At 38.0% G+C, this 27,924-nt stretch overlaps 1 protein-coding gene across 1 annotated transcript in view; it reads left to right on the top strand.

Annotated features, from left to right (window-relative positions):
* The window catches only part of fmn2a (formin 2a), a 59,849-nt gene that overhangs the window by 11,448 nt on the left and 20,477 nt on the right, over positions 1–27,924 (top strand). Inside the window, exons 6-12 of the mRNA XM_087802431.1 lie at positions 3,200–3,287; positions 6,792–6,853; positions 21,820–21,911; positions 21,974–22,103; positions 22,165–22,311; positions 23,923–23,982; positions 24,491–24,611. Of these exons, the coding sequence (XP_087658557.1) occupies positions 3,200–3,287; positions 6,792–6,853; positions 21,820–21,911; positions 21,974–22,103; positions 22,165–22,311; positions 23,923–23,982; positions 24,491–24,611 (700 nt within the window). The remainder of the gene's footprint in view (positions 1–3,199; positions 3,288–6,791; positions 6,854–21,819; positions 21,912–21,973; positions 22,104–22,164; positions 22,312–23,922; positions 23,983–24,490; positions 24,612–27,924) is intronic.

Genomic DNA, 27,924 nt, shown 5'->3' with positions numbered 1-27,924 from the left:
ACTCTGAGAGGTTGAACTGAAGGAAACCACCTCCACGCTGACATATTTATGTTCCACAAACTGATGAAGCCAATTTTGACAGAGGAGGATTTAATGATGCAATCAAGTTGAGGATTGACTTTTGTTGAAAGAAACTCTGAGCGCGTTTGTCTCCTCCTTGGGTTACTTTCTTCCTCCGTGATTAAAACGTGTCTTGATTTTCAAAGAAAAACCCATCACAAGAATCTTTTGTTGCTTCAGTTCTGATGACAGGATCTTCTGCTTTGATGTCATCCATGAACCTGTGTTGACATGGCTACTAAACGCCGGTGCGGAGCGACGACTCCGGGTCTGAGGCGGCAGTGACGGCGCGAGCGAGCTGATGTGTTACAGTTTGTGACGCACATCTGCTTCTGATCGCAGGCTTTTGTTTGGTGGAGTCGCTCCAGCGCTGTTTTGACTAGAGTGTTCGGATGCCAAGTGTGTTTTTGCTTTTGATCAAATAAATGCCACCGTTCAGCTCAGGGCCTCCTCGGGACTCGAAAAGTTTCTACACATGGTTGAGTTTATCTTTAAAGCAGAATATTACACAACAGCTCGGAAAAAAGTTGTCAGATGTATCTTGTTTTGAAACTTCTTGTCTTCGGGTAGAAGAAACAGTTGATGTTTAAAGAAACTTAAATACAGTCGACAGTTTTGTTGGTCTGTTTCTACACGGCGTCCAGATGATCAATGAACCCTCCCCCTAGTGTTGATCATCAGCATATTTGATGGCAATAAACATGATGCTGATTAATGACAGTAAACCAAAGTAAGTTGGTTAAATAATAAATATTTATGGTCATTGAATCCACAGCCAGGATTGAGAGGGTATTTGGTTGGCGACCTAATGACTCACCAGATGATGTGGTGTTGTTGGTTTGCACTCGAGTGAGAAGACGAGGTTCCTTCTTCTGCGTTAGAAGGTGTTGTGTTCTCACTTTCATTTCAGAATAAGATGAGCTAAAATGCATAGCCTCCAATTGTCCCTTCATTGCACATTCCTGCCCTCATTTATGGTAATGAGCTTTAACTAGTAGCAGGTGAGATCTAGTTTTAGTCCTCGTACTCATTCATTCATCATTCAAATGTTTCCCGAACATTTGGAAACAGACAACAAAAATAAGTGGGAATAACAGATTCTTTTTTAACCTTCCTCTGTAAAGTAAACTACCATAAAAGGCATGACAAAAAAATTGCATCTTCAATTATAGAATCTGGAGGGATGAATATAATGTATATATTATGTGCCGGAAGAAATAGAATCCAATCATTTTTGATAATCCCTTTTTTTTAATCAAATCTCGGCGAACATGATATTCCAGGTGAAGAAATATAAAATCAGCTTGGCAGCTTTGAAAGTCAAGACAAACATTGAGCATGAATAACACCTACAGATCTTTGAAAAAAGTAACAAATCAAAATTCATAGAAATGTTGTTGTCATCATTCTCTCAAAATTGAGTTAATTTCTGAGGAAGAATGTATAGTGGGATATGGAGTGGGGGGGACACATGGCTGGGTTGAGGCACTGATGATCAACATTTAGAAATTGTTGAAAAATATGAGAAATGTAGTAAAATTCACAATAGTCAAAGTCACTTGTCACTTAATGCAAGTTTTTGCTTTAAGATGTTATACTATAAAGTTGAAAAAATAGAAAATAAAATGCTTGGACTACAAAAACAACAACAAATAAACAAATATAGTAATATATTTAAATATATATAAATTTCTTGAAACATTTGTTTAACTTCTCAAAACATTTTGTCACAATAAATATTAACATCAACAAAGTAATATTTCAGTGAGATAAAGCAATGAATTTTCTCTTTTCATAAGAAAAATACATTTGTTTATGTATAAAATACAAGGATGTATTTTTACTTATTTTTGTTTAAGTTGTTTTCTTGTTTTCTGGTGCTGTAAAGTTGCATTGAAATCTTTTTTTTGAAAAAGTGTAATAAAAAATACACAAACTGCTGAAAATGTTCAGCATCCTGGTTTGTCTTCTTGAATCCGTTTCCTGGAACTCATGCAACGTTTAAAACTTTTCAATCCAGAAAATGGATCCATTGATCAAAGACACATGCTCCATTTGACTTGCATGCCGCCCCTGCTGTCCTCACACACCACGCCTGAGCCAGAAACATTACGACAGAATATATACGACCCAGAAAAGAAAGTTTCCGAGATGTTTTTTGACACTCTGATTTCCTCCCAAGGGGTTCCCAGCATCGACCCGTGGCTCGGCCCATCCTGAACGTCTGATCCCACATTGTGGCAGAGAAACAAACAGTTGATTTAACTTCCTGTGTGTTTGAGAATCTCGTGGTCCATGTGATCTGGTTTGGATGAGGCTTTGTGTCTGGATCTCAGTGGGCTGCAAGTTTCCTGTGTCTCTGCTCGGCTCTGTGGCTCAGCTCACTCTGACTCAGCAGCAACTCTCAGGCCTCAGTAAAAAAAAAAAAAACATCGAGTCACAGTTGTGATTAAAAGTGAACTAGTATAGTCTGAGGAACTTGTCGACGTCACAATAGACTGAAACGGACATTGTAAAAGTGATTGATAAATTATTATTTTAGTTATGTCTTACTGTTGATTCTATCTGACTTTGATTAATATTTTTATTCTGTATCTTTTGTTTATCTTTGTAAAACAATGATTGGTTATTCCTGATTATATATCCCCCCCTTGTCATTTTTCATTACATAATTCTTTTTCATTTTGAATGATTATTAATTCATACACTGTCACTAATAACGATTCTGTGACACTTGTATTCATAATTAGATTTATTTATTTATTTTACACAATATACAATAAGTATCTTATCAAATTTACATATATTTAAAAAAAATGTTTTACAGAATTTATAAATAACAATGTCTACTCTTTAAACTTATTTAAATGAAGTTTTTAACTTTTATTTACATGCATATATTTTCCCAATAATACAGTATATTAAAACATTTTTTTTTTATCAAACCACTTTGTCTTTATATAATGTTACAAAAACTGACAAAACTTTATTACACTTTTTACCTTTGAAGTTAAATTCTGTAGTAACGGTGACAACGGTTTTCCTAAAATGTGCGACACAGACAGAATATGATCTCATTTTCTCCTCTTGATGCTTGAGTGAACAAAAATGTTTATTTTTTCTTCTGATCTTTACTCAGGTGGTGAAGCTACTGAGCAACAAGCGTTCACAAGCTGTTGGAATCCTAATGTCCAGCATCCATCTGGACATGAAGGACATTCATCAAGGTTAGTATCGTCTCAGAGACTTTCATGTGTTAAATAGTGAACTTCTCTAAACCAAAGGTGGCGACGTATATTTCCCAAATGGAATTTTCCCAGGGGATCAATAAAGTCTTATCTGTCCATTATATACTGTGGCTTCATTATAATTGTGAGAAACGTCATAAAATACACTATATACTGAAACAATAAATAAAATGGTACCAAATATCAATAAATACAAACACGAAGATAATCAAATATGATGGCAATTCACTTTATCTTTTCATTTATTTGGACAAGCAAAAGGGAAAACTTTTTTTTTTTTTGTAAACTAAAGTAGTTATAAATAACAAAAGTTTAAAAAAAAAAAAAAAATGGCGTATAACATTTAAACTTGATCAGTTTTTACAAGTTTTACTTTTGTATTGCGTCAAAGGGCCACAGTTCCCCTGGAACCTAATGTAGGAATTGAACCTGTCTGCAGTGCTAACAACAACTCCATCATGCTACAAAATTGAAATTTCAGTTTATTGAAATATCTGTTCGGGATGTTGTTATTCCCGACACATCAATGTGTCAACAGAGCTGTGTTCTCTCCTCCTTCCATCCCTCCATCTCCTCACCTCACATCCACGTCACGTTCCTCGTCTCGCTGTGAGCTGTCACCATCTTGTCGGAGCCGCTTTGTTAAAGTGAAGTCATTCAGGAGACGCTGATGGGAACAGATCGTCTTCCTGTTCGAGTTAGTCTCTGATTATCGTCTTTCCTCATCCGCGCGTCTAAACACTCGTCACAGCTTCATGTCTTCATCCCGAAGAAAGACAGCTGTGCGGGATCCATCAAAAATACATCTTCCCTTCAGAAAATCAAAACGCATGTCCACAGCAATTGCGTTGTTTTTTTTTTTTAATCCTTTCTCGTCTGTAGCTAGCTTGTAAAACTGTTACATTAAAGCTTGAACACTCTACAAACAAACGCCTGTCAGCACGTTAGCTAGCTTGTGGCATTTCATACTCCTTAATCCTAGTTACGTTTGTGTTGAAAGCTCTCTTGCAGTACAATATGGATCAGGAACCTTTTCAGGCAACTTCTGTAGTGACAAACCCTCATGTCTTGTTAAACTATCAGAGCTAAGACTTTTACATGAAATTATCCAAGATAAATTGAAGTAGAAGTGAAACTGAATGAAATTTTGGAGCACATTTGAGGGACCCAAATATGTCCATCCCAATATTCTTTAGCTGTTTCATACTTACTTCTTAAAGAAATACAACAAGCTTTCTGTATTTGTGTAGACAAACTAAAATGAAAATGGAAATTGAAGTTGTTATATTAATATCTATGGTAATAATACAGTCTTCTTTTCCTTTCGGCTGCTTCCTTCAAGGGTCGCCACAGCAAATCAGCCTCCTCCATCTGACACAGTTCTCTGCATACCCCTCTCTCACACCAACCAACTTCATGTCCTCTTTCACTCCATCCATAAACCTTCTCTTTGGTCTTCCTCTGCCATCTCCAGCTCTGCCTCCTCCAGCTCTGCTTCCTGTCTTTTCCTCAGTGCCACTTCTCTAGACCATACAGCATTGCTGGTCTCACTGCTGTCTTGTAATACAGTATGTTTCATATTTATTTTTCTGAGAGGAGAAATTGGGGGAATAATGTTACATTTAAAATATAAAAAATGCTACATCATTCACAGCTTAAAACATCAGACATCTGACATCTGTCAGTATAGGTTTTATATACTAGTTCACTATTTTTTTTTTAGCTTTAATAAAAATGATTATATAAAGAAACTTATTTCTTTCCACCAACCATAGATAAAGCTAACCTCAAGATGTCAAAACATCACTAATCCGAATATTTCCATAAGTTGTTTGTGAAATGTTTCTACTATTATTGTTCAGCAGCTCATAACTCAAACGTCACTTTTCAAAACAATGAAAGACATGTAGTGACCCAGATTTCTTATTTTTATTTGGTAAAGTTGCATCATTATTGTTCTCTTTCAAGTGAGCTTGTGCTGCCCTCTGTGGTTTCAGCTTTAAGAATCAATTCTAAACTTTATCATTGATTCTTCAGTTGCTCCGGAGAGCAGAACAATTTACCTTGATATCTCTGAGCAGAATTGTAAATCATAGATCGGACGGTAATTGTTCGGCGTGAACTTCTCAGCTGCCGTTTTTTCCTGGCCAACATTCTTACGTGTCATGGAACGCTCCCGTGCGTTGTTCACTTCCTGTCGGAGCTTCAAGCCGGATCTTAATGTTGTCATCAGAACAAGGCAGATGCGTCTGGCTTCGGGTCGTAAGACGTCTGTGTCAGAGCAATGATACGGCTTTTCTGCCATGTCTTTCTGAAAGCTGGCTTCAATCAACGGAGCCAGACTTGAACCCAGCGCTGTAATCAGAACCAAATGGTTCGTTGGGAGGGAGGCGAGAAAGTAAAAGTAGGGAAATGAATTATTCCTAGGCAGGTTTTTTGGAAGATGAAATTAGTTTTTTTGATGAAATCCTGGTGACTTTGTCTGCTAGAAATGCACCCAACAATTGCCAGCAGGTGGTACTACTTGGTATACATGAATCATACCGGCAGATAAAACTCAATCTTTAGTATTTATAGAGTATATGAAAGAAATTAGAACAGATGTTGTATTGTTGACATGTCCTTAAAAGCTTTGGACTAGAAGGTATTTGGTTTAAATCTCTTAGTCCAAAGGGCTAACATCCAACTAAGATAATTAAGTGAACGCAGTTCATCAATTGTCCACTAGAGGCTGGCTGCAGAAAAATGGATGTACACATTCAGCGAAAATACCCATTATTTACGATCTTAAACAGGTTTGCCTGGTTCCAAAAACATCACACACTGTATGCAGTGACTAATATTATTTCTAAAAATTTACCTTTTGATTATATAATGATTATTTCAGTTGTAAAATGATCCAAAACAATTGTTTACTTCCGGATTTAACAATTTTGTCTTTTTATTATGTATAAAATATATAAGCTGAGAATGGATCACAACCTTTCGAGGCTCAGATGTTTGTCGTTTTAGTCATCCAACACTAAATCAGCCGATCCAAAACAATGACACCCGCAGAACGCTGCGACCTGGATAAAGGTGTCGAGTGCTTTTCGGATGATTGCTCGTGCGGCAACACCTCGACGCCACAACCCCCCCGGGCTTTGTTTGTCTTTAAACATTTACTTTCAAAGGATTAATGCTCGCGGGGCACCAGGTCCTCGCACCGAGACAAAAAGGCGGCATCAGGAATTCAAACACGGCAGTTCAAACACAGATCTTTGCAGCATTGACAGATCTCTGAAACCTCCGTATTTATGTTTGACTTGGCGGCCTTTTTGCACGCGGCGGCGATGATAGCTGATAAATATGTAACTGACTACACATGACTGCTGTCCCCCCAACCTCCCCCCAACCACAACAAAGAGTCGGAGGGTGTTGCGGTAATCAAGAGGTCTCTGATTTCACAGCCTTTTCTAACATTTTCCCACCTTCTCTCCACAGCTGTCCTCAACATGGACAACACGGTCGTGGATCTGGAGACTCTCCAAGCCCTTTATGAAAACGTGAGTAGCTGTGTCGTCATGGCGACAATGTTTACGTGAAAACAAACCACTAATAAATTACCAATAATCAGAGCTCACCATAAATCAGAGAGACAATACTGCGAGACGAAATTTAATTTCCACTGCCAGACAAGAGTTGCTGCTCTGTGGATGTGAGGGAGCTGCCAGAGAATCTTGAACAACATCAATTACAATAATTAATAAAGTCAGGAAAGGTTTGCGAGGAACAAAGTAATGCTGAGATTCTCAGAAGAACATCCCTTTCAATAAAACCAAATCATAATGGTTCAAGTGACAGTTCATCCAACATTCAAACTCATGTTCTTCTCACCCTCATGTCAACAAAGGGTTGGGATTATTTTCAGAGTAATCTGTTCTTTGTTGTAGTCAAAAATGTAAATCCATAGGAGTTTGCGAACAGAGCTCACTTCTCTCAGTCCTTCTCGTCCGAAAAGATACTTAAAAACAACCAAATACCTCCATACTCCGTGTCTGTAACATCAATCTGGTATTGAAGCATTGACATGAGAAATTGTTCATAAAAAAATTGAATAAATCTATATTTTAAGATTATTTGTAGCAGAAGCTGAAAGGCTAAAGAGTGTCTACACACAGACTGTTTTGTCCTGATTTTGTCCTAATTCCATTCATCTATAAAAAAAAAAAAAACACTAGTCACTACTCTATTACTGTAGAATGTGATCATTTTATTCATCTTACTGTATGGAATGTTTTAAACTAAATAATAGCTGTAACTTTTGTCCTTCTTTTCGGACATCATTTTTTGTAATCTGTCTCGATCATCCTATAAATGAAGCTGGTATCTTGTTCAGACAAGCATGTTAAAGAAACAAAATATTTAAAACTAAATAACATGGCCTTTGAGTTTTTCATTTAAAATATTTTTCTCGTTTTGTTTTATCTTATAAAAATTGCCCTTCAACACCAGCTACGTTAGCTAGTTTGATTATAAAAATCCAACCTCTGTGGCCAAGAACATTATTTATTATTTCTCAATATATCTTGTGCCCCTACAACAAGTTTGAACATATGCATATTCTGACTATTACAAAGACAGTCTCTTTAAGTGAGATCACAGAAGACATTAGTCAAACACTTGCCAAAGCCAAGGTCCCATGAAGGCACACAATTTGATCTGAGTTGCAAGTGTCTGTTAAACTGTTGAATTTCTTTATTTGCTAGCTAAGAGTTGGGAATCTGACTTAACGCATCAATTACTTAAACAATGAATAGAAATCCGATGTGGTTTAAAGTCACACATTTTACACCTATACAAGTGAGAATTACAGAGTTAACATGTCTGTCTGAATCCTTTCTGAAGCACTGAGCTGTTAGTTCACCGTTATATCTGTGTTGCAGGTTCACAAGCCCTTAATTATCGCACTTCAAACACCATTTGAATGAGTTTTTATCCTCAAGGTCATGGTGGCGTTTACTCCATCAGAGCCATGACACTGAGACATCTATACTCCCATATTACTAGCATAGCTGCTAAGATAGCAGGGATGATAAAGTAATCATTAAGATAATTATATTATATGTGGTTGAGTAAAGTTGATAAGCTTACTTTAGCTCTGGATTTCATAACTAAGCTACTTTATAGTAGTGCTAGCTGCAGTGTAATGTTGACACCAAACCAATAGTTCCTAATATCCAATTAAGTTTATTTTGTGACGCATTAAATGTTTTAAACAAATGTTTATATTTTGTTTTGTTTGAAAACTTGGCCACAAAGCGATCAATAGAGATGAAGCGTATTTCTGTCACATCATTAACTGGAAATCTCTATCTCTGCCTCTTACTGTGAATGAAATTTTTTTTGTCATGGCAACAATGTTTGCGTGGAAGCAAACAACTAATAATCAGGGCTCTCGATAAATCAGAGACAATAGCGGGAGAAGAGCAATAATTTCCAGAGATATAAAAAGACGAGGAACACAGAGTAACACCAGTGACAGCTCGGGCTGATCTCCACTTCAGATTTGGGGAATGGGAAAACGTTACGCTCTCTACTTTTTTTCCTCCTCTGTGGTTTCGCAGTAAAAAATATTATTCTGGAACGGCTCGCTCGTGACAAACAGAATGATTTATGGTTAAACATTTCATGCCATATACGAATAACAGGCAATCATTTTATTAGAGAGTGAAACCTAATATGACGTGATATGAAGGAAATGGCAAGAATCAATCATCAGCTGTTAGTGCTCCATTATTCAGGGCTCCGCTGAGAGCAGAGCGGCTGATGCTCATCACAAATGTTCACATCAACAAGGATTTTCTTCTTCGTTCAATAAGTAGGTGTGTTCTAGCAGAGACGGATGCTGCGAGGAAGTGTCAATAAAACCAAAAATGAACAGCTGTAGAAAATACTGTGTTCAGGGTGTTGATGTTGGTCTCAACATTGGACCCGAACCAGAGCTTATATTGTGAGCAGAAGTAGGATTGCTATCGATCAGGGTTTTGAAAAAGCTTAAACTTTTTTAAAGAAAAACTAACTTGAAAGAAAAACAGTAACACTTTGCATGTTTGATCTTCCGTCAGAATTGTTTTGTGGCTAAATTCTACCCCAGTCTGCATGAGACTGGGATGAGTTTCTATGTATTTTTTGGTTTTAATTTAAATATAATAGTCATGTTTATGTAGCTTTAATAAGTTCTCCCAATCCAGGGATCTTATTACTACTACTACTCCCTTTTTTGTTAAAGTTATTGCTATTTTTTCTTTTATGATTTTCGTTTGGCTCGGATATCTTTTGATGGCTCCATACCATCACAATTTTTGGACGCCAAAACCTCAAGTTTTAATGACATTTTTAGTGCATTTTTGCCAGACCCTGTAGCAAGGGTCCCCAACCTTTTTGTACCGCAGACTAGTGAAATGTCAGGATCATCTTCACAGACCAACTTTCAAATAGAAAAAAGTAAAAATGTGAATGAAAAAATACTGTTAGTATTATTTGTGCGATAATTTTGGTTTAAATATAAAATTGGTTTGAAGATACTGTTTGGAGTTTCTCGATTCATGGCTCTATACAATCCATAAAACTTTGGCTTTTGGGTCCCAAAAAAGGGAAATTGACAGGTTGTCATGATGAGGCCAAAAGTGTCTTTGCTGAGTTGGAGAGAAGTGAAGCAGATAAAAGGCCTCCTTTGTTAGTTTAGCCTCTTAAACAGCAAGCTGTTTTTCTTTTTTTGATCATGTGAAAGACTCTTTAAGTCATCTCATAAAGTAATCCTTACACAGTAATTAAAAAAAAATGCTCATTTTCAAAACCCTTTTCCAATTCTTCAAAATATTTAATTGAATTACCCTCCTCAATAATGATGTTAATTTATTTAATTAGTTTTTTCATCCAGAATGAGTCGTGTTTATTGATTCATATTCAGAATTTATAAGCAAAACACATTTATTGCCTGTATTCTAACAACATCGGAGGATTTTTTGATACATTATAACATAGAATTAATTTGATACTTTAATTAATACAATATAGTGTAATAAAATAATTACATAAAAAAAGTCGTTAAGGTTAAGCTGTTCATTCCACCATTTTTTCTCTAGCGTAATGTGCCAAAGGTTGGCACATCATGCTATTTTGTTATGGTTAGTTCAGTAGATTAATATTTGTGTTGATATGGTTGCCTATAGAGATATCATTGTTTGAGATAAGATATAGGTAAATGTCATGAATTTTTTGAAGGAAGATAATTAAAACCGTTAATTGAGGTTAAATTGAGCCAAAAAGAATGAAACGAAAATATCAAATTATACATCCTGTTGGGTAAATATACATATTGTGTGGCCCTCAAAATAGACTAGAGTTTGACACCTGTCTTAAAGTGACGTCAAAGATTGCGTCATGAGTAGGATTACTTCTGATTAAAAGACTTCACTGTAAGACACTTTTAAAAAGGAGCGCAGTACTCTCCACCGAAATAATAATAAATCGAACCTACAGTATATCTCATCCATGATAAGAACATATTCATAAGCATATGCAAAGGCAACTCTCGGGTGTTTCTCCCCCCTGCAGCTCGGCTATGATTCGGTTTTCAGATGCTGTGAAATTCCTAAGAAGGGTTTCTTTGGCACAACAACAAGAGAGGGGCCCACATTAATAACCTTGATTCTTGAGACTGCAGTTATGAGGAGATGTGTCATAACGGAGGATCAAAAGTCTTCCAGCCTCTCGGCTCACCAAAGCCCCTTCGCTCTCTCCGGCTCCCCCTCGCCGCCCGAGGCCCTGTTATTGAGTCGGGGAGCCAAATTGTTTCTCTTTTGTATTGCGAGACTCCATCCTGTCTGTGGGTCTCCAGACCCCTAAACCACAGTTGGCAGCAGAGTCGACCCGTCTGGAGGAATGTGAGGAGCTTCTAATGCTTCCACCCTGACTGAGCGAGGTTCAGAACCATCTCTCACTCTCTCTCTCTCGTCACAAACAAACATCTCTAGTGCTCTGGACTGACTTCTAAAATTTAAATATTTTCCTAAACTGAAGGTCATTGAGCTTGTTAAAACATGTTACAACACAATTATTGTTACATTCGATCGTAAACAAATAATTAAGGATCAATATCGACTCAGTTTCAACAGGATCTACTGGAAGAGGTTGAGACTCAAATGCACATATTGAGTGAACTTCATGTGACTCTGCAGCATCATTGCCTTGAACCAGATACCAAAGTGTGGTCTGGGGACTAATATAAGGCCGTATGCAGAAACTCATGTGGCCCTAATGAGATCATAAAAATATATATATATAATCTCGTGTTAGTATGTATCACTTCAATCTCTGGTTAAATATGATTGCAATGTACTTTTAAGATTGAGTTTCCAGTAGTTGTAGCTCCTCCTACGGTCAGTTATTGATCGTGTATCATTCGACGTGTTCAGATTTTTACAATCCTGGGATCTTATGAAGTCTTGCATTTGCCTTCTCTTAATATAATTGCTTTAGAACTTAATATCTATATTAGAAGTCCTTTATCTCCTTTCTTCTTTTATGATTTATATTGTGTATCTATAACGTGCTATTCGATTTTATAACTCTGAGTTTGGGGGCAGGAGCAGAGCGAATGGATGATGTGGATATGGAAACCTTTTCAATCCTTTTAGGATCTTTGTGTTATTCCTTTTGATCTATGTTCTTTATATTTGCTCTTTCCGTCTCTTGTCAGTTCAACTTTTTATTTGCACTTTTTTCTTGCTTCAATGAAAAATGCTGAACATTCTATCGTCTGCTGTGAACGGGAAATCTAATTTCCAGAGGAAGATCTCCAGAGGGATTAACAAAGTCTATCTAATCTGATATTCATATCAAACTTAAAAGATGAATATACAATATCAACTAACGGCTGATTAATAGATGTGTGGCTATATGAAACTCTATAGATAGCTTATGGTAAAATTCTCTTCAGAATTTATTTTTTATATAGCCTTTATCAACTACATTTGATATGTACATTCCATTTTCTCTTCATTTTCATTTGAGTAAATCATTAGGGCCTGTCCGGAAGTTAACTTTAATCTACTTTGAATTGAGCAAATCATCCGACAGGACCCGTAAAACTAGGCGACATGTGTGGGAATAAAGCAGAATTATCTAGACCAAACGTGTTTAGTGAGATGTTTCAGCTTCTAAAACTGAAGAAACATTTGAATGTTTGGTGACCACAAGATCAGGCTCCTGAAGTCCAACCAATCTTCCCCTCACTAGAGAACAAGACAATATTTTCACTAAACCAAGCGGAAGAAAGTGAAACCACTTTTGTTTTGTGGACCAAAAACTTGCATTTTTTAGAAGATCCATGTTATACTTGAAGCCACAAGATGATAAACGAACTCCGTGGAGGAGCAGAATACGATGAGAATGTTCTGCCAGAGCAACTACAACATCGACTATAATAGTTTGCTTGGGGAACAGCGATGGTGAAATTCTCCGAAGAAAATCTCCTAATAAAACTTAATGTTTTGTTATGAATTGAATGTAAAAAAAAAAGGTGTATTTAAAAGGATCGAAATGTTTTGTGGCGAAGTTAATAACATTTTGTATATTTTTAATGTCATTTAGAAAACCATAAAATCCATCTCTAAAAAACCTCTTTCAAATGTTCAATTACCCAAACTTTGATATAAAAATTAAACTGAATATTTCTTTCTTTTGAGATGATTTTTAAGTCTGAAAATTCCGTTTGACCCATACCACAGCTTTACGTATAAACCACCCAGTTACACATACATGTTCCAGCCATTTCAAATACACGTATACATTTTATTTTATTTGTTATTTTTTATTCTTTTTTAGTTTGAAAATAATCATCAACAGTGATTAGTCTTAGTAGTAGAATTATTCACACTGATAAACTATATTTGCATTGATTCATTTGCGTCGTCATTCGTCATATCCTGTCTATCTGGTGTGTGTGGAGTCGCTTTAAGAATAGCCCAGCAGTAACTTCACGTTTATGTTACTCAGCCAATCATACATCGCGGAAAAAGTGACGGAGAAGTGCCATCTCTGAATATGATTTTGGGCGCTGGAAAAAGCGACCACTATGGTTGCAATGAATAAGGGTTAACATTCACATCTTGAACGCAATGATGGGGTTTTGATCCCCGCTCCCAACAATATTTTTTTTTTATACAGTTTTTTGCTGTGTCTTTGTGTGTGATTGATGATTAGTTTATAGAAATTACATCTTGTCTATGTCTTGGTACATAGTTTTAAATAATTTTCCAATAGCACTGGGTGGACAGCGGCAGCTCTGTGTGCTTGGTTTGGAATATCAGGTGTTTTATTATTATGTTTCTGTTGAGGAAGGTGAATTCTACATACAAGAGCCGCACCTAAAACAAATTTCACCAGCAGGCACCACCCGTTCAGAGGGGTGGAATCCCTGGGGTGCCTGACTGCTTGGAACATACTGGAGTGGTTACACAACTAGTCAGGGAAGCATGTGAAGGGACATGGGACCTTAATGTGCTGTGGCTCGATCTCGCCAATGCTTATGGCTCGATCCCACACAAGCTGGTTGTGCGTGTCCCCCATCGACATCATGCTCCCAGCTAAGTCTCAGACCTTATTCTGGATTACTACTGTAACTTCAGGCTAAGAGTCATCGCTGGTACATTAGATTGGCACCGGCTTGGGAAAGGTAATATAACCAACTGCACCATCTCACTCATCCTTTTCGCCCTCGCCATGAACATGATAGAGAGAAAGAAAAACAGACCCCAGCAACTCAACAATAAGTAAATCACCTGTAAGGCTTTATAGGTTAAGAGAAGGATATTAAATTGTATTCTAAAATCTACAGGAAGCCGATTTAAAGAGGACAGCACAGTATTAATTGGTTTGCACCTCTTAGTCCTAGTCAGGAAACGAGCTGCAGAGTTCTGAATGAGCTGAAGAGTTCTGGGAAACTTTTTTGAACATAACATGAGAGAAGATAGTCCTGTCTGGAGGTAACAAGAGCATGGATGAGCTTCTCAGCAGCATCCAAAGGAAGGAAATGCCTGATTTTTTTAAATGTTACGAAGGGGGAAGTAGGTAGTCTGTGAGATTTGTTTTATGTGTGAGTTAAATGATAAGTCCTCGTCAAAGCAGACACCTATATTCCTTACAGTGGTGCTAGCAGCAGAAGCAAGTCCATTTTGGGATGCTAGATCATTAGTCAACGATTTTCTGAGATGTTGTGGACCAACTAGTAGAACCTAAGTTTTGTCGGAGTTCAATAGAAGGACGTTTTTGGTCATTCAGGACTTGATATCTTTGAAACAGGACTGTAGTTGTGTTAGCTGATTTCTTTCATCTGGCTTCATTGACAAGTAGAGTTGGGTGTCATCAGCATAACAGTGAACATTTATAGAGTGTCTTCAAGTTCCCTAGAGGGAGCATATAGATTGTGAATAGGATTGGACCAAGAACAGAACCTCGTGAGACACCATAGCTGACCTTAGTGTGTGTCGATGAGAGGTGGTTGACATTTAAATATAGCTTTCTATCCGACAGGTATGATTTGAATCAGTTTAGAGCAGTTCCACGTATGCCTATATGGTTTTATAACCTCTGTAGAAGAATTTGGTGTCAACAGTGTCAAATGCAGCACTGAGATCTAGAAGAACAAGAACTGAAACATGGCCCTGATCATAGGCCATCAGTAGGTCATTACTAACTTTTACCAGGGCGGTCTCTGTGCTGTGCTGTTCCCTAAAACCAGACTGAAACACTTCAAATTGATTCTCTAGTTGTCTAGAAAGTGTTTCCTGAGTATACCATGGAGCACGACTACTTCTGTTAACAGTCTTTTGAGTTAGTGGTGCAATTAAGTCAAGCGTGTTATGCAACGAGTCTGTGAAACTGCCCACAATGTTATCAATGTCTTGGTGACTATGGGTAGAGTTTCCTGGCACACTGAGACTAGACATTTTACTCAGCACTGAGGGAATTCAGTCCTTAAATAAACAATCTTCCTCTCTCTTTGCGCTTGATGGAGTCTACATCTTAAGACGTTTCTATTTGTTCAGGCTTTTCCTTGATTTTCTGGAACTCCTGTTGTGTTATCAGTTTTATCTTGACCTTTAAAGTATATACTTTATTGAATATTGTTTTGATTGTTTAAGCGCTTTGTGACCCTGGTCTGGAAAAGCGCTATACAAATATAAATTACTTACTTACTTACTTAAATTTGCTTATGGCACTCTCAGATAGACATCTTTTGAGAGCGCTCCTTTTCTGCAGACTTGGGTCATATAAGATAAAATCAAAAGTTATTAATTAATGGTCAGAAATAAGTGAATTCTGAAGAGAGACAATCACATTTTTAATTTCAAGTCCATATGCTAGCACAAGATCTACTGTGGGCTTAAAACAGTGAGTGGGTCCAGGTACATACTGAGAGAAACCAAATAACTCTAGTATAGAGTTGAACGTTTTAGCTCAGCTATCTTGGACCATATACACATGGATGTTAAAGTCACCAATAATAATAACTTTATCTGATTAAAGCACCAGGCTGGTCAATAACTCAGGGAACTCAGACAAGAATTCAGAATATGTTCCGGGCATCAGGTGGATTCTCCAAGGCCTAGAGAAGCTCATCACCTGGGCAAGGATGAGTTTTAAGCCAGCAAAATCAAGGTTCAAATCAAAGACTCTGCCTCCATCCAGAGAACCAACAAAGAACTTGAGAACAGGCTTAGCCGGGTTGACAAAACTGTCCTGCCAGGGAGGTTCAAAGTCTCGATTTACCAGCATTCCATCATGCCCCAAATCCTGTGGCCTCTGCTAGTGTACGCAGTTCCTATAGCAACAGTCGAGGGCATGGAGAGAAAGATAGATAGATAGATAAACTTTATTAATCCCTTTGGAGATCTCCTTCGGGAAATTGGGTTTCCAATTCACAGCAGACAGAGTGATAGCAATTTATTTGTGTGTCTTTATAGTGTCTTTATTGTCATTGCCACTTTTACAAAGGTACAATGAAATTGAAGGTGCTTTCGACTCAAATGAACTATACAAACTGTAAGAATAATAAATAGTTTAAATGTATACATATGAAGTGTAAAAGAGAGAAACAGATTGCACTAATACAATTACTCTACACAAGAATAATAAAGAAATTTCACAGTGGGTTTAAGGCCAAGAAAAGATTGTTTCACAGTGAAGAGTAAACGGCCATAATTACCTTGGTAAAAAATGTTTTTTGGATGGTTTGTCCTGGTTTTCATTACTCTGTATTGATGCCCAGAAACCTGAACACCGGAACCCTCTCCACACAGGCTCCACCGATGATGAATGGTGTAAAGTTTTTAAAGTTAAAGGTTTCTCCTTCAATGTTAATTAAAGTATTAAACAGCTCCTTCGTTTTTTGGTGTTAAGGTGCAGGTTGTTGGCTGAGCCCCATTTTAGCAGCTCCACCTCATCCCTGTATGCTAGCTTACCCACCTCGCCCGAGATGATTCATTCAACTCCTGCACCCAAAACACAGAATTATTTACTCTAAAGGCCTTGAAGCGCCGATTATCGGGCGTCTAGCACCGTCAGGCAGTCCCTTGTGGTCGGCATCCCTAGTCCCTGTGGTGTGTCTCCTCCAGTCTGAACTCAGTGTCCTAGTCGGTCCTAGTCAGACAACAAAGAGGCAGGTTCACGTGTTCAGTCTTTTCATGTCAGTCAGGCTCAATGGTCAATCTCATTGGTCGAGTGCTAGCTTTAGCTAGCGAATCAGCCCAGGACAATGAAACGGAAGTGACTTGTAAACACTAGATAAGCAACGATAGCATGGATGAAACTACACTTTTATCGAAAGCTTCACACCAATATTATCATGTGAATGAAGCAGGTCAATGCGGCGCAGTTTAGACATGGTAATCTTGTCCTTTCACATGCATCCAGCGCACATTATCATAACATTGGAACACATCTCATCACCTCCTGCTTCATGAACTCATTCATTTAGGACAATATTTTTGACATGACTTTAATGATCATTCTAGATAATCACAATTATTTCCCTATATCTTGCTCAACACATACGGAAAAGCCCTGCCACTGTTAGATCCATGACTTCACCCACTTAATGCGTTTTTTCTGCGACGTCTTTCTTCCACAACAAGAAGACTGGCTGAAAATGCCAGTCGCTTCAGTTTTGTGTCGTTATCTAATCTTTTTTTTGTATTTGATCTTTCATTCAACGGGTGAAAACACAGACCGTTCTCGACTAGTCTCAAGGCATTTCCGGTTTTCACTTCTCTCTGGCATCAACACAGATGAGTGCGGCTGCAGCGCCACCGAGTGTGTACGTCTGACAACACAGGACTGCCCGACGGCGTCAGACGCCCGACAGTCCCCGTGGTGTGCCTAGGCCTTAATAACAGGAGGAATGAATGAGGCCCTGAGTCTATTAGTGTGTCATCAGTGAGCAGAGAAGCAGATAGAGTAGCCAAGGTCTCAAGCAGGAAAGTTGCCATACAGTAAGACACACCACAAACATATTACCTGATTTACATTTTGGTTACAAATGCTTTTAAGCTTTACCAAATAATTTTTAACGGAAATGTATTTTATTTTTTTATCTTAGGTACTCTTACAGTTCTAGCTACAGTGGAAAATTACCATTTTGTATCTTTGTATATTCTCTTGATTAAAATCTCAATTTGAACTAAATGGCAAACCCAAAGTTATATAAAACTAAGCATGTTTATATGACATGAAAATTCCTTAATTCTAAAGAGCCTCTTGAGAACATTCCTTGTTGGGCAAACTGTATGTCTTTCCATATATTACAAGCCTTAAAAGGACATCCAGTATCAAAGGTCATAATCTGGACCCCGACTGATTGTCTGAACTTGAGTAGCTAGTAACTGGCTATGATAACAAGTAGGTTTGAAAAAAAAAAAGTTAAAAGTTTCGTGCTTGAAAGCTTGGATCCTGCAAGGGTTTTAGAGATGGCATCTCTTTTCTTTTGATCAAATAGTTTTTGTAAAAGACAGAACGAGAAGAAAGATGGTACTTACACAGAAGTAAGTAAGTAATTTATATTTATAGAGAGCTTTTCTAGACCAGGCTCACAAAGCGACATGTGGGGATTGTACTTGGAATGGTCTTTTAAGGGTTAATTTTATAAGAAAATTCAAATTTTAACCCGCGGAACACGGGGAGAACATACAGAAAGATTACGAGTTAAAATTTAAATTTTTGGAAAACAGAGTAATATGGGTCGTTCAGGACACTGTTCAGAAGAGAAGCGTTTGATTAAGACATTAATAAAAGACGGGAAATCCTATACAGAAGTGCAGAAAATGATAGTCTTCTCAGCTTAAATTATATAAAACGCTTTAAAATGGCAGCCAAAACCGAAAAGGTAAGGAAGAAAAGGAAAAAACATAATTTGAATGGATCTCAGACTTACCAAAATGGTAAAGGCTCATTGATCAGCTCCAGGAGAATCAAGGAAGATCTAAGATTGCCTGTGAGCCTAAAAAGAATGGCGTAATATTTTGTGGAGTGGTGAGTGTAAGATTGTTTTTTTGGGCTCCAAGAGACAGTTTGTCAGACGTCCTGCAAACGCTGAATTCAAGTAGCCAGTGAAGATGGTGAACGATGGTTGTGCAAGAATATGATATGGAGATGTATTTTGTACTATGGTGTTGGTCCTTTTTATTGCATACCACGGATTCTGAATCACCAGAATGCTGGGAGAAGTCTTGTTGCCATATGCTGAAGAGGAAATGTGTTTCAACAAGACAATCCCCCCAAACACACCAGCAAGTGAGCAACATTATGTTTCCTGACAAACGGAGTTCAGCACAATCCCCAGACCTTGATTTCACAGAAAATTTCTGGACTGACATAAAAAATTATATTAATGAAGCAAAACCAAGAAATGCCGAGGAATTGTGGAACGTAGAACAATGCTGGGCGGTACTACCTGTTGACTGGTGTCAAAATTTGTTCCACTCCATGTACCACAGATCAGAAACCGTGGTTATGCAACCATTAGTCTATGAATCCCTGGAAAGTTTAATCTTTAAACATGTCTTAGTTTATACAGTACATGTTTGAGTTTGTAAAGAAAGTTGTCAACATTGCTATTTTTTTAATATTGCTATTGTTGCTATTTCTTGACTTTTTGTAAAAATATTATCAAAACTACTTTTCCCAATTGTATTGCTTTGAAATAGAATTTTCTTCCCCAATGCATTTTTAGTCATTAAATACAATTGATTTGAATTATTTTGAGGTTTACTCACTTTTTAAACACACCGCTATTATTATGAACATAACCGTATATATTTATATATATAAACATCTGCTGGCACTGATTTACTTTTATGAGCCGCTTTTTAACATTGTTCATCATTATATATTTGTTTTGTATCTCGTAAACATTGGACATCGAGGGCAAAACTGTAAATGATTTTGCAAGCTATTTTGGTAATGGGAACATGATCCCACTCATGTTTGGTATTCATGCACAGGAACGTGTTTCTCCTCGTGACCCTCATGACTGGAACGATCTAATACCTTCTTGTCCCCAATTACAAGAACACTGGCATCTCTGGCTCTGACCTTTGAACAGGATCTGCTTCGTGTTAAATATATTTACACTTGAAAACATCTCCAGAGGGGGCGACGTCTGCCCTCTTGGACGGGACGATGTGTAGAATACTAATCCGTCCATGTTGTTCCCTGAAGACTTGAGACCGGTGTGCCCGGGATCAAGGGTGTCTGCACGGTTGACTTTCTCCTGCGAGGAACTTTTTATGATTTTCTTTTGTTTTTGCACTAAGTCAGTGAACCTCTTTTGTCTTGTAAAACTGTGGGGAAAGTCTGGCTCTGCCTCAAACCTCCTTGTATAAAAGTGTGGTTAGCGTCTGACAATAATAGTTTGGCTTCAGTGTTTATAAAACTGATTAGATATTGGCTGGCATACAATTGATACAATGAAATATGTCTGAGGATCGCAGGTTTGCCAGAGGTTTTGTTGGACCTGAGCCTGAAAGAATTTGCTGATAAAAGCTTAAATTTTTTCTCTAGAGCTCCTTTCCTTGGTCTGGTGTTCATCACAGCGCAGAAGTTGCCAGTCTTTCTTCAACGGCGGGTGTTGATCCTTCCATCTCTTCACTCTTTCATGAACAAAAGTGGGCACTTAGAGCGTGATGTTGATAAATAAATGACTTGCTTTGCCGCTCCGGCGTTTTCTAAATTTGTTTTTCTCTCCCTGCCTGGGCTGAGGTCTCGTTCAGTCATTTGTCAGTCTGTGTCGGAGGAACCACGAGAGCTCTGGAAGGGGTGATCGAGAAGGCAATATTGTGTCAACAAAGCTCACGGAGGTGGTCCGATACTACATGAATGGACCTTTAGAAACTAGTTGATGGTTAAAAGATCATCATACTTTTGTTTCACATTAAACTGATTTCCTCAAAGCAAATATTAAGAAATTCATCCAAATATTTAGAACATCTTACGATCTATTTGAGGCTCTGACCAGATCATTGCAAACACCTGAGTCTACTAACAGGTATGTCAAGTCCCATGATGCACTGCACGAGCAGAGACGCTTTCGACATCATAGAAGAGTTGAATCATGTTTATGTTTGTCAGCTTTAAGACGTCATAAAGGACTCCGCTCTCATAACCTTTCCTTTGCCCAGATTTCAGATGAATAACTTTAAAACATGGTCTTGGTGAGAAAGACATTTCAAACATGTCATGAGATGCCATTAGTTGACCTTCAAGTAAAATTGCCGAAGAAATTAACCTTGGATAACGGATTAAGAGACACTTAAAATTCTATTTTTATTTTCATTTTTCGGCATCAGATCTGTTTTACACACTAAAAACACACTCAGACTGGATGTATTCACCTTTGTGCCAGAACTTTAAATTCAATATTTTTTTTTTGATTTTAGTTGCTGCTTCAGTTGTTTCTGCTTCAATACAATTATTTGCAGGAGAAGAACCTAAATAATGACTATCGTAATCGAGCCAGACATGCAGCTAACATAGGTTTGTAGGAGTCCATGGGTCAGAGCCTGCAGTTTGAGAGTTCATATGAGACTTCAGCGGAGGAATGTCTCTGCATTCTCTTGGTTTAAGTTGGTTTAGATTTGCTGCAGAGCATGGGCGCTAGTTTTGTTCTCTCACGGTGAATTTATGCTTCAGGTTTTTAGTGTTGCACATGTCAGGCTGAAGCACAAGTTCAATAAATCAAATGCTACAATAGCCCTCAGTAGTTTCTCCTCAAATTTCGCCAGGAATTTCCATAATCTGATATACATTCCTCATCTTGGAAAAATATATTTATATTCCCAAAGACTGGTTTGGTGTTTATCTGCTGATCTTCACTGTGTCTGCTCAGACTCTTCCTGATTTTTTTTTTTTTTATGTTTCGTGAAGTCAGTTTGATTCCGGCTTAACTTAACAAGATTGTTCTCGTCCGTAGCGAGCCCAGAACGATGAAAGGGAGAGCATCGCTAAACATGTCAACTCCGCCAAAGACAAAGCCGACGCCAAACCGCTGGACAAGCCAGAGCAGTGAGAGCCAACCGACAGTAATCCTGCTGCTGCATCCAGATCTGATCGTTTGCCACCGTCAGGTTCTTGTTTCAGCTGTCCCAAATCCCCAACTTCTCGGAGAGGGTCTTCTGCATCCTGTTCCAGTCAACCTTCCACGAGTGCATCGGCTCAATTCTCCGGAAAGTGGAAATCCTTCAGCGAGTGTGCAAGGTGAGCCATTTTGGGACTTCGCTAGTTTTATTGTGACGATGTTTCACTTCTGTTGAGTCAGACTCTGCAGAGCAGCAACAGCGTGTTGCAGATTCTCGGCCTGGTTCTGGCTTTCGGCAACTTCATGAACGGTGGGAATCGTTCTCGAGGACAAGCTGACGGCTTCTCCCTGGACATCCTGTCTAAGCTCAAAGACGTGAAAAGCAGTGTGAGTTTGGCGTAATCCTGAAGAGATTCTGACTTGACACCTGCGTGACTAGTATGTTGAAAGATCATAAAGCTTTGATTAGTATCGAGATAAAAGGTTGTTTAATGCATTCCTGTAAACAAAAACATTGTCTTTATGTTGGAAATTTGTGTTTATCTGGATTATTTACTTTCTTTACTTACTTTACTTATATTTTATTTAGTAAACAACAGATTGAATCACAATTTATAAACTCTAAATGTTCAAAATAATGAAATGAGATCAAGTAAAATGTTTTTGCTTTTTGAGCAAATTTCTAAGGGGATACCCAGCATGCATTGCAACATGTGGTCTCGTTTTATATATAAGATTTTAGTCTTTAAAGTGATTTAAAAACATCCAAATACCTCCGTACTGCTCGTCTGTAACGTCCCTCCTGTATTAGAGAAAAACATAAACAAGCCTGTATTACCAAATGTATTTACTAATAAAGTCTAATTTTAAGATTGTTTAGTGTAATAGAGCTACATTTATAACGAGAAAATACATTTATATATAACAAGTAATTTGTGTTTTCTTCAATTGTCTACTAAATTTTTATGTAGATTACCAACCTCTCAAGGTTTGAGGGTGGAGGTCAACTCCATCAGATCAAGGGAAAGGGGCGCAAAGATCCATAAAAAATTCAAATATGTCCAATTATGATATCTGTATACTACATAAATACTGACTAAAAAATATTTCTAGTACATCGGCTCTTTTTGTTTGTTGTAAGGTGGCCAAATTCAATCAAATATAAATCACATTCTTTGCATATTAAATAGGGATGATTTCTACAATTGTTAGACTCGTAATCCACCTGAATTTACTCTCTTCTCTGGGTATTTTGGGTTTTCTGTAAACCCAAAATGTGTTTTCATAAATTGGGCGACGCTGGGTATTTAGGCTAGTTACTGATATACGAACAATAAGTATTAAAAGATTTATGAAAATTGTAAAATTAAAAAAGAAAAATTCTTGAGGTTGAAAAAATACTTGAGTCTCTCACAGATGACTGAGCATTCAGAGAGGGTCCAACTTTATAGCTACTGCTTTCTCTCTTTGTCAAATTCCCCTTTGGAAAGTAGAAAATGTAGATTGTAGGTAAGGCAAGAACCCAGGAAACTCCCCTACCATCTCTGCAGCTACCTAAAATAAAAATAGGATTAAAGGATCAGGATTCTAAAGAGGCAGATATTTTAAGTTTTACTGTCAAATGATTCTCACAAGTGCTTCAAGTTCTTTAAAAAATATTTGCGTCTTTCAATGATCTTGACGACGACATTTCGGATCAGACAAACGTCTCTCTCATCACGACGCTTCACCTCTTGCTGCCTTACAAGGACACAAGGGTCTCTGCCGTCGCTGGTCTATATAGAACGTTCAAACGATACACCGAATCTGATTTATGACAGCCCGGCGCACTTGAGTCTGCTAGCTTGGCCTTTCCAAAGATTTATCTCTGGCTTCTGGGAACGACTGCTGTACTCTTGTGAGCCAGTTCATATTAAAACGCTGTAAATCCTTACGATGTATAAATTAATCAATAGCAGGTATTGCTTTTGTTTACTCGGGTCTTCTTCTGCGTTTCAGGACAACTCCCAGAGTCTTCTGTCCTTCATCGTTGTGTACTATCTGAGGCACTTTGACGAGGTACGAATCCGCACTTGTTTATTTGAATCACTTCTTTCTTTCACTCTGATTTGCTTAGAAATCCTTCCAGAGCTTTCTTTTCATCTCCTCTCTAGCCGGAGGATAGCGATGGCTTATCCTCTATCAAATTATTTATTTTCCTTCTTTCTCTTATTTACAGCAGAGAGAAATATTCCTGGCGTAATTTTCTTTCTCTCTCCTGGTCTGGGATCATTCAGACCTGTAGTCTTGCTCGTTGGCACGGCATCTGAAAAGAGCTTTAGTGTAAATAATTAGCTTCTCCAGATGAGATGAACTCAGGCGAGTGTTTGCCAAAATCAACCGCCATGACATGTTTCTTGCATCATAATGGAGCGCAGTAACGGTAATGAAAGGAAACGTCGTGCAACTTTGTGAGACTCTTATCTGTGACGGGATGTTTGGAAGCCCGATAAGCTACAGACCATTATTTTAATCTGTCTATCTCTCAGTGCCTCTGAATTGTTTTCCGTGTCGCTCCTTCGACCAGGACGCCGGCAGAGAGACGTGCGTCTTCCCACTGCCCGAGCCCCAGGATCTGTTCCAGGCCTCCCAGATGAAGTTTGAGGATTTTCAAAAGGACCTCCGCAAACTCAAGAAGGACCTGAATGGTATGCTCCGGCTTCCATGCGAGAGGTTGTGTTTGCTGCTCAGGGCTGAGAATATGTCCGATGATTGAGCTGCTGACAAAAAGTTGTTTTTCGTTTTGGTTGATTCTCCACCACAGATTCATCTTGACCTTCACACGCTGGCTGGTGGATTTAACTACCATAATGACATAATAGCAGTTCACTTAGTACAGTGCACAACCAGAGATGTACACAAATGTCCTTTTGACACGAGATCATCCGATTTCATCCAAGTCCTCATCGCCTCCCTCTTAATAGATACATTATTTAATTTCTGTTGTACATGATTGTATTGAAAGGTCTTTTATTTTGGTAAATAGTCCTATGAGCATGTGACTTTCAACATGTCAGTACAGGTCAAATTTACTCAAAAACTTGAGTAGTGGAAAAGAGTTTTAAAAAAACCTCCCAATGGACTATCTTGTTTCAGAGAAACCAGTTCATCCATTCATTCAGAAAACGACCTATGTTGGCAACAATTTAAGAAGGTTAAATGCATACCTACTGTCCGCTTGTATCTCACAATAACTCAAAAATGTACATTTTTAGTTTTCAACTTCTTCATTATTATTTTATCACCAGATCTCTTTCTGGATGAGAACACCATGTGGACCATGTGTTCAAGGATTGCAATGTTTCAATTCCTTCATTCATCAAATGTTGATTATAGGATAAAGATCAGTTGATAAAGATGTTGCTAGTGTTCTAAATTACAGTCTGACTCTGATTTGTCACTCTTTGTCAAGGACATTTTTACTCAGATTGTGCGTGTTTGAGTGAGTTCTGGGAAGCTATTGTCTCCTTTCACCAGATCTTTCTGTCCTTTACATTTCAAATGCTCAAAAAGATATGGAATTACATGGATAAAATATAATATCGGTAAACATAAGTTCTAATTATAAATGTGGGTTCCCTAATGCAGACCTAGTGTCTCTGATATTTACGATGTTTTATTACTCTTCAAAACGTCTTCATTGCTTCATTGTCTATTGTCAATTCCTTTAAACACACTGAAGATTTTTAAATATTCTTTATTTCGTTTTATTTATATATTATTTATTATTTATTCATTCTAAACTTTGAAATTGTTTCAAACTTCATATAAAATATAATAATAACCATATATTGTATTATTTAATACAACAATGTAAAATATAACTCTTGATATTGTTTATTAAATAAAGTACTTCCATGCTTTAACTGGAACATACTCTGACCTCTGCTGGTCACCTGTGGTTAAAAATTATCAATATTATTTCATGACAGCTAAATATCTTTTTACTTTGGAGATAAAATAAAAACAGTTTTTTACTAATGCTACCTTACTTTTCTTGTATTAAAACTTCAAATCTGTTTTGATTTGAAACTTTAAATAAAGAAAATTGATGATACACAAGTATATTACGTCAACCTACATTAATGTGTTTATTTAAGTCTAATTTAGAAATGACAGATAAGTTATGACCTCTAACTGTGTGTGTAAACACCACTACGCTGTGTTATTAATGACCTTCAGTGATTGTGTTCATCTGTCGGACATCATGGAACTGATATCACTGTTTATCAGAGCTGATTAGACTTTTTATGTAGCACAAAAAATCCTGTCAACAGTGGCCAAAAACATGTTCATACTTGAAGGGATCTTTCCACAAGTATTCGGTCAATCCCGGGTACCAAAGGTGGAGTTTAAAGTCCACCGAGACATCCGACTATAACTTTATCTCCCATGAATTGAAACTCAACAGACCCTCTCTGAGATCTTTCTTCTTCTCCTGACCAGCTATGGTCACGTTCGGCTGCCAGAGGTGTGTCAACTGTGAGATAGCATCTGTTTGTCATCCAGGGCAGCTAACCAGGAGCAGATGCTGTCAATGAAGTCCTGCTGGATCTGGTGTTCCCTCGTCAAACGGAGATCAGTGTGTGGAGCAGAAGTGAGAGGTCTTGATACCCAGTTGCTCACTGCCCCGGAGGCCAACATTCGCAACAATATCCAAAACATAACAATTCCAGCCAGACCAGGTCATTCCTCGGACCTTAACGTGTTCATGTTTTCTTAATGAATCTAATAGTTTTGTTTCGTCGTTCATCATGTTCCCTTCATCAATTACATCAGCTCCTCATTTTCTTTTAGACTAGATAAGCCAAGGAAGTCTTACATACCTGGTGTAGATATTCTTGACTTTATTTAAGGACAATGAAAATATGGCTCAATGTTTGACCGAATTGCTACGAACCCATTGGACGACCACTGGACGAAACTAACATCACACAGGGTTGAAGGTCTACCAAGTAAAGATGGAGTGCTTGAGAGAGCAGAGACAAGTGCCATCAGTACTTCCTACGAAGTAACCAGTCAAGTCAGTCAATATAAGCACAGCGACGGGTCAAAAACCAAAGTTTGCAGAGCATCACCACCCAAGTCACTGAGGCTGAGAATACAAGCACAGAAATGCTGGTGGATGAACCCATCTAGTAATTGTGACCTTCCAAGTAAGAAAAGATAAAGAGGGCCAAAGCTGTTGAAAAAAGAGAGTGGCAAACTGTCAACCACGACCTGGCAAATATCCTGGAGCAACACCAGGGCACAGCAGAGAAAAAACCTAGAGGGGATAGGCGATATTATCTACAACTATGGAGAGGAACGATTTGGAGTGAACACAAGGAGAAGCAACAAAATAACACCAGCACCAGACAAATCCAGGAGGCGGCAAGAGATGGAAAGACTGGTCAGAGAAAGAAGACGGCTGAGAAAGCGGTGAGAAAGGCCTCTGATGCAGATAAAGAGGGTCTCATGCTACTCCAGGAGGACATCAAATCCCGGTTGGCAACCTTATGAAGAGCAAAGAACTTGCGAAAACTTTGCAAGAAGAAGTAACACACAAGACAAAACATGGTTCGATAAAAAAACCTTCAAGTTTGTCAAAGACCTCTTCATTAAGGTAAAAAGTAGAACTCTGAAAGTGGAGGAACACCTGGGAAAGGTCCACCATGCGAAAACAGGAAAGAACAGCTAGTTACCCCGGGTGACATCCCCCCTATTGAACCCATGCTCCATGAGCTGAATGGAGTCCCGCATAAGCTATACAAGAACGCACCTTATGGTCAATTATACCATCTATTGGCACAATGGACAGTTTAACATCACGTCCTGTGTTTATCCGTGTTGTACCTCAAAACAGCTGCAACAAACACAGTTAATGACTAACTAAGCTATAAGCTTCTCTGCCATCTATAGAAGCTCATGAAAGTAGTGTGGCACAAGGGAATAATACCTAAGGCATGGCGAAGAGCAGGA

This window comes from Callionymus lyra, chromosome 11, assembly GCF_982586985.1.
Source record: "Callionymus lyra chromosome 11, fCalLyr1.hap1.1, whole genome shotgun sequence".
Taxonomy (NCBI): domain Eukaryota; kingdom Metazoa; phylum Chordata; class Actinopteri; order Syngnathiformes; family Callionymidae; genus Callionymus; species Callionymus lyra.
The sequence above is the reverse complement of the archived record's forward strand: the minus strand, read 5'-3'. Positions and strand labels throughout refer to the sequence as shown.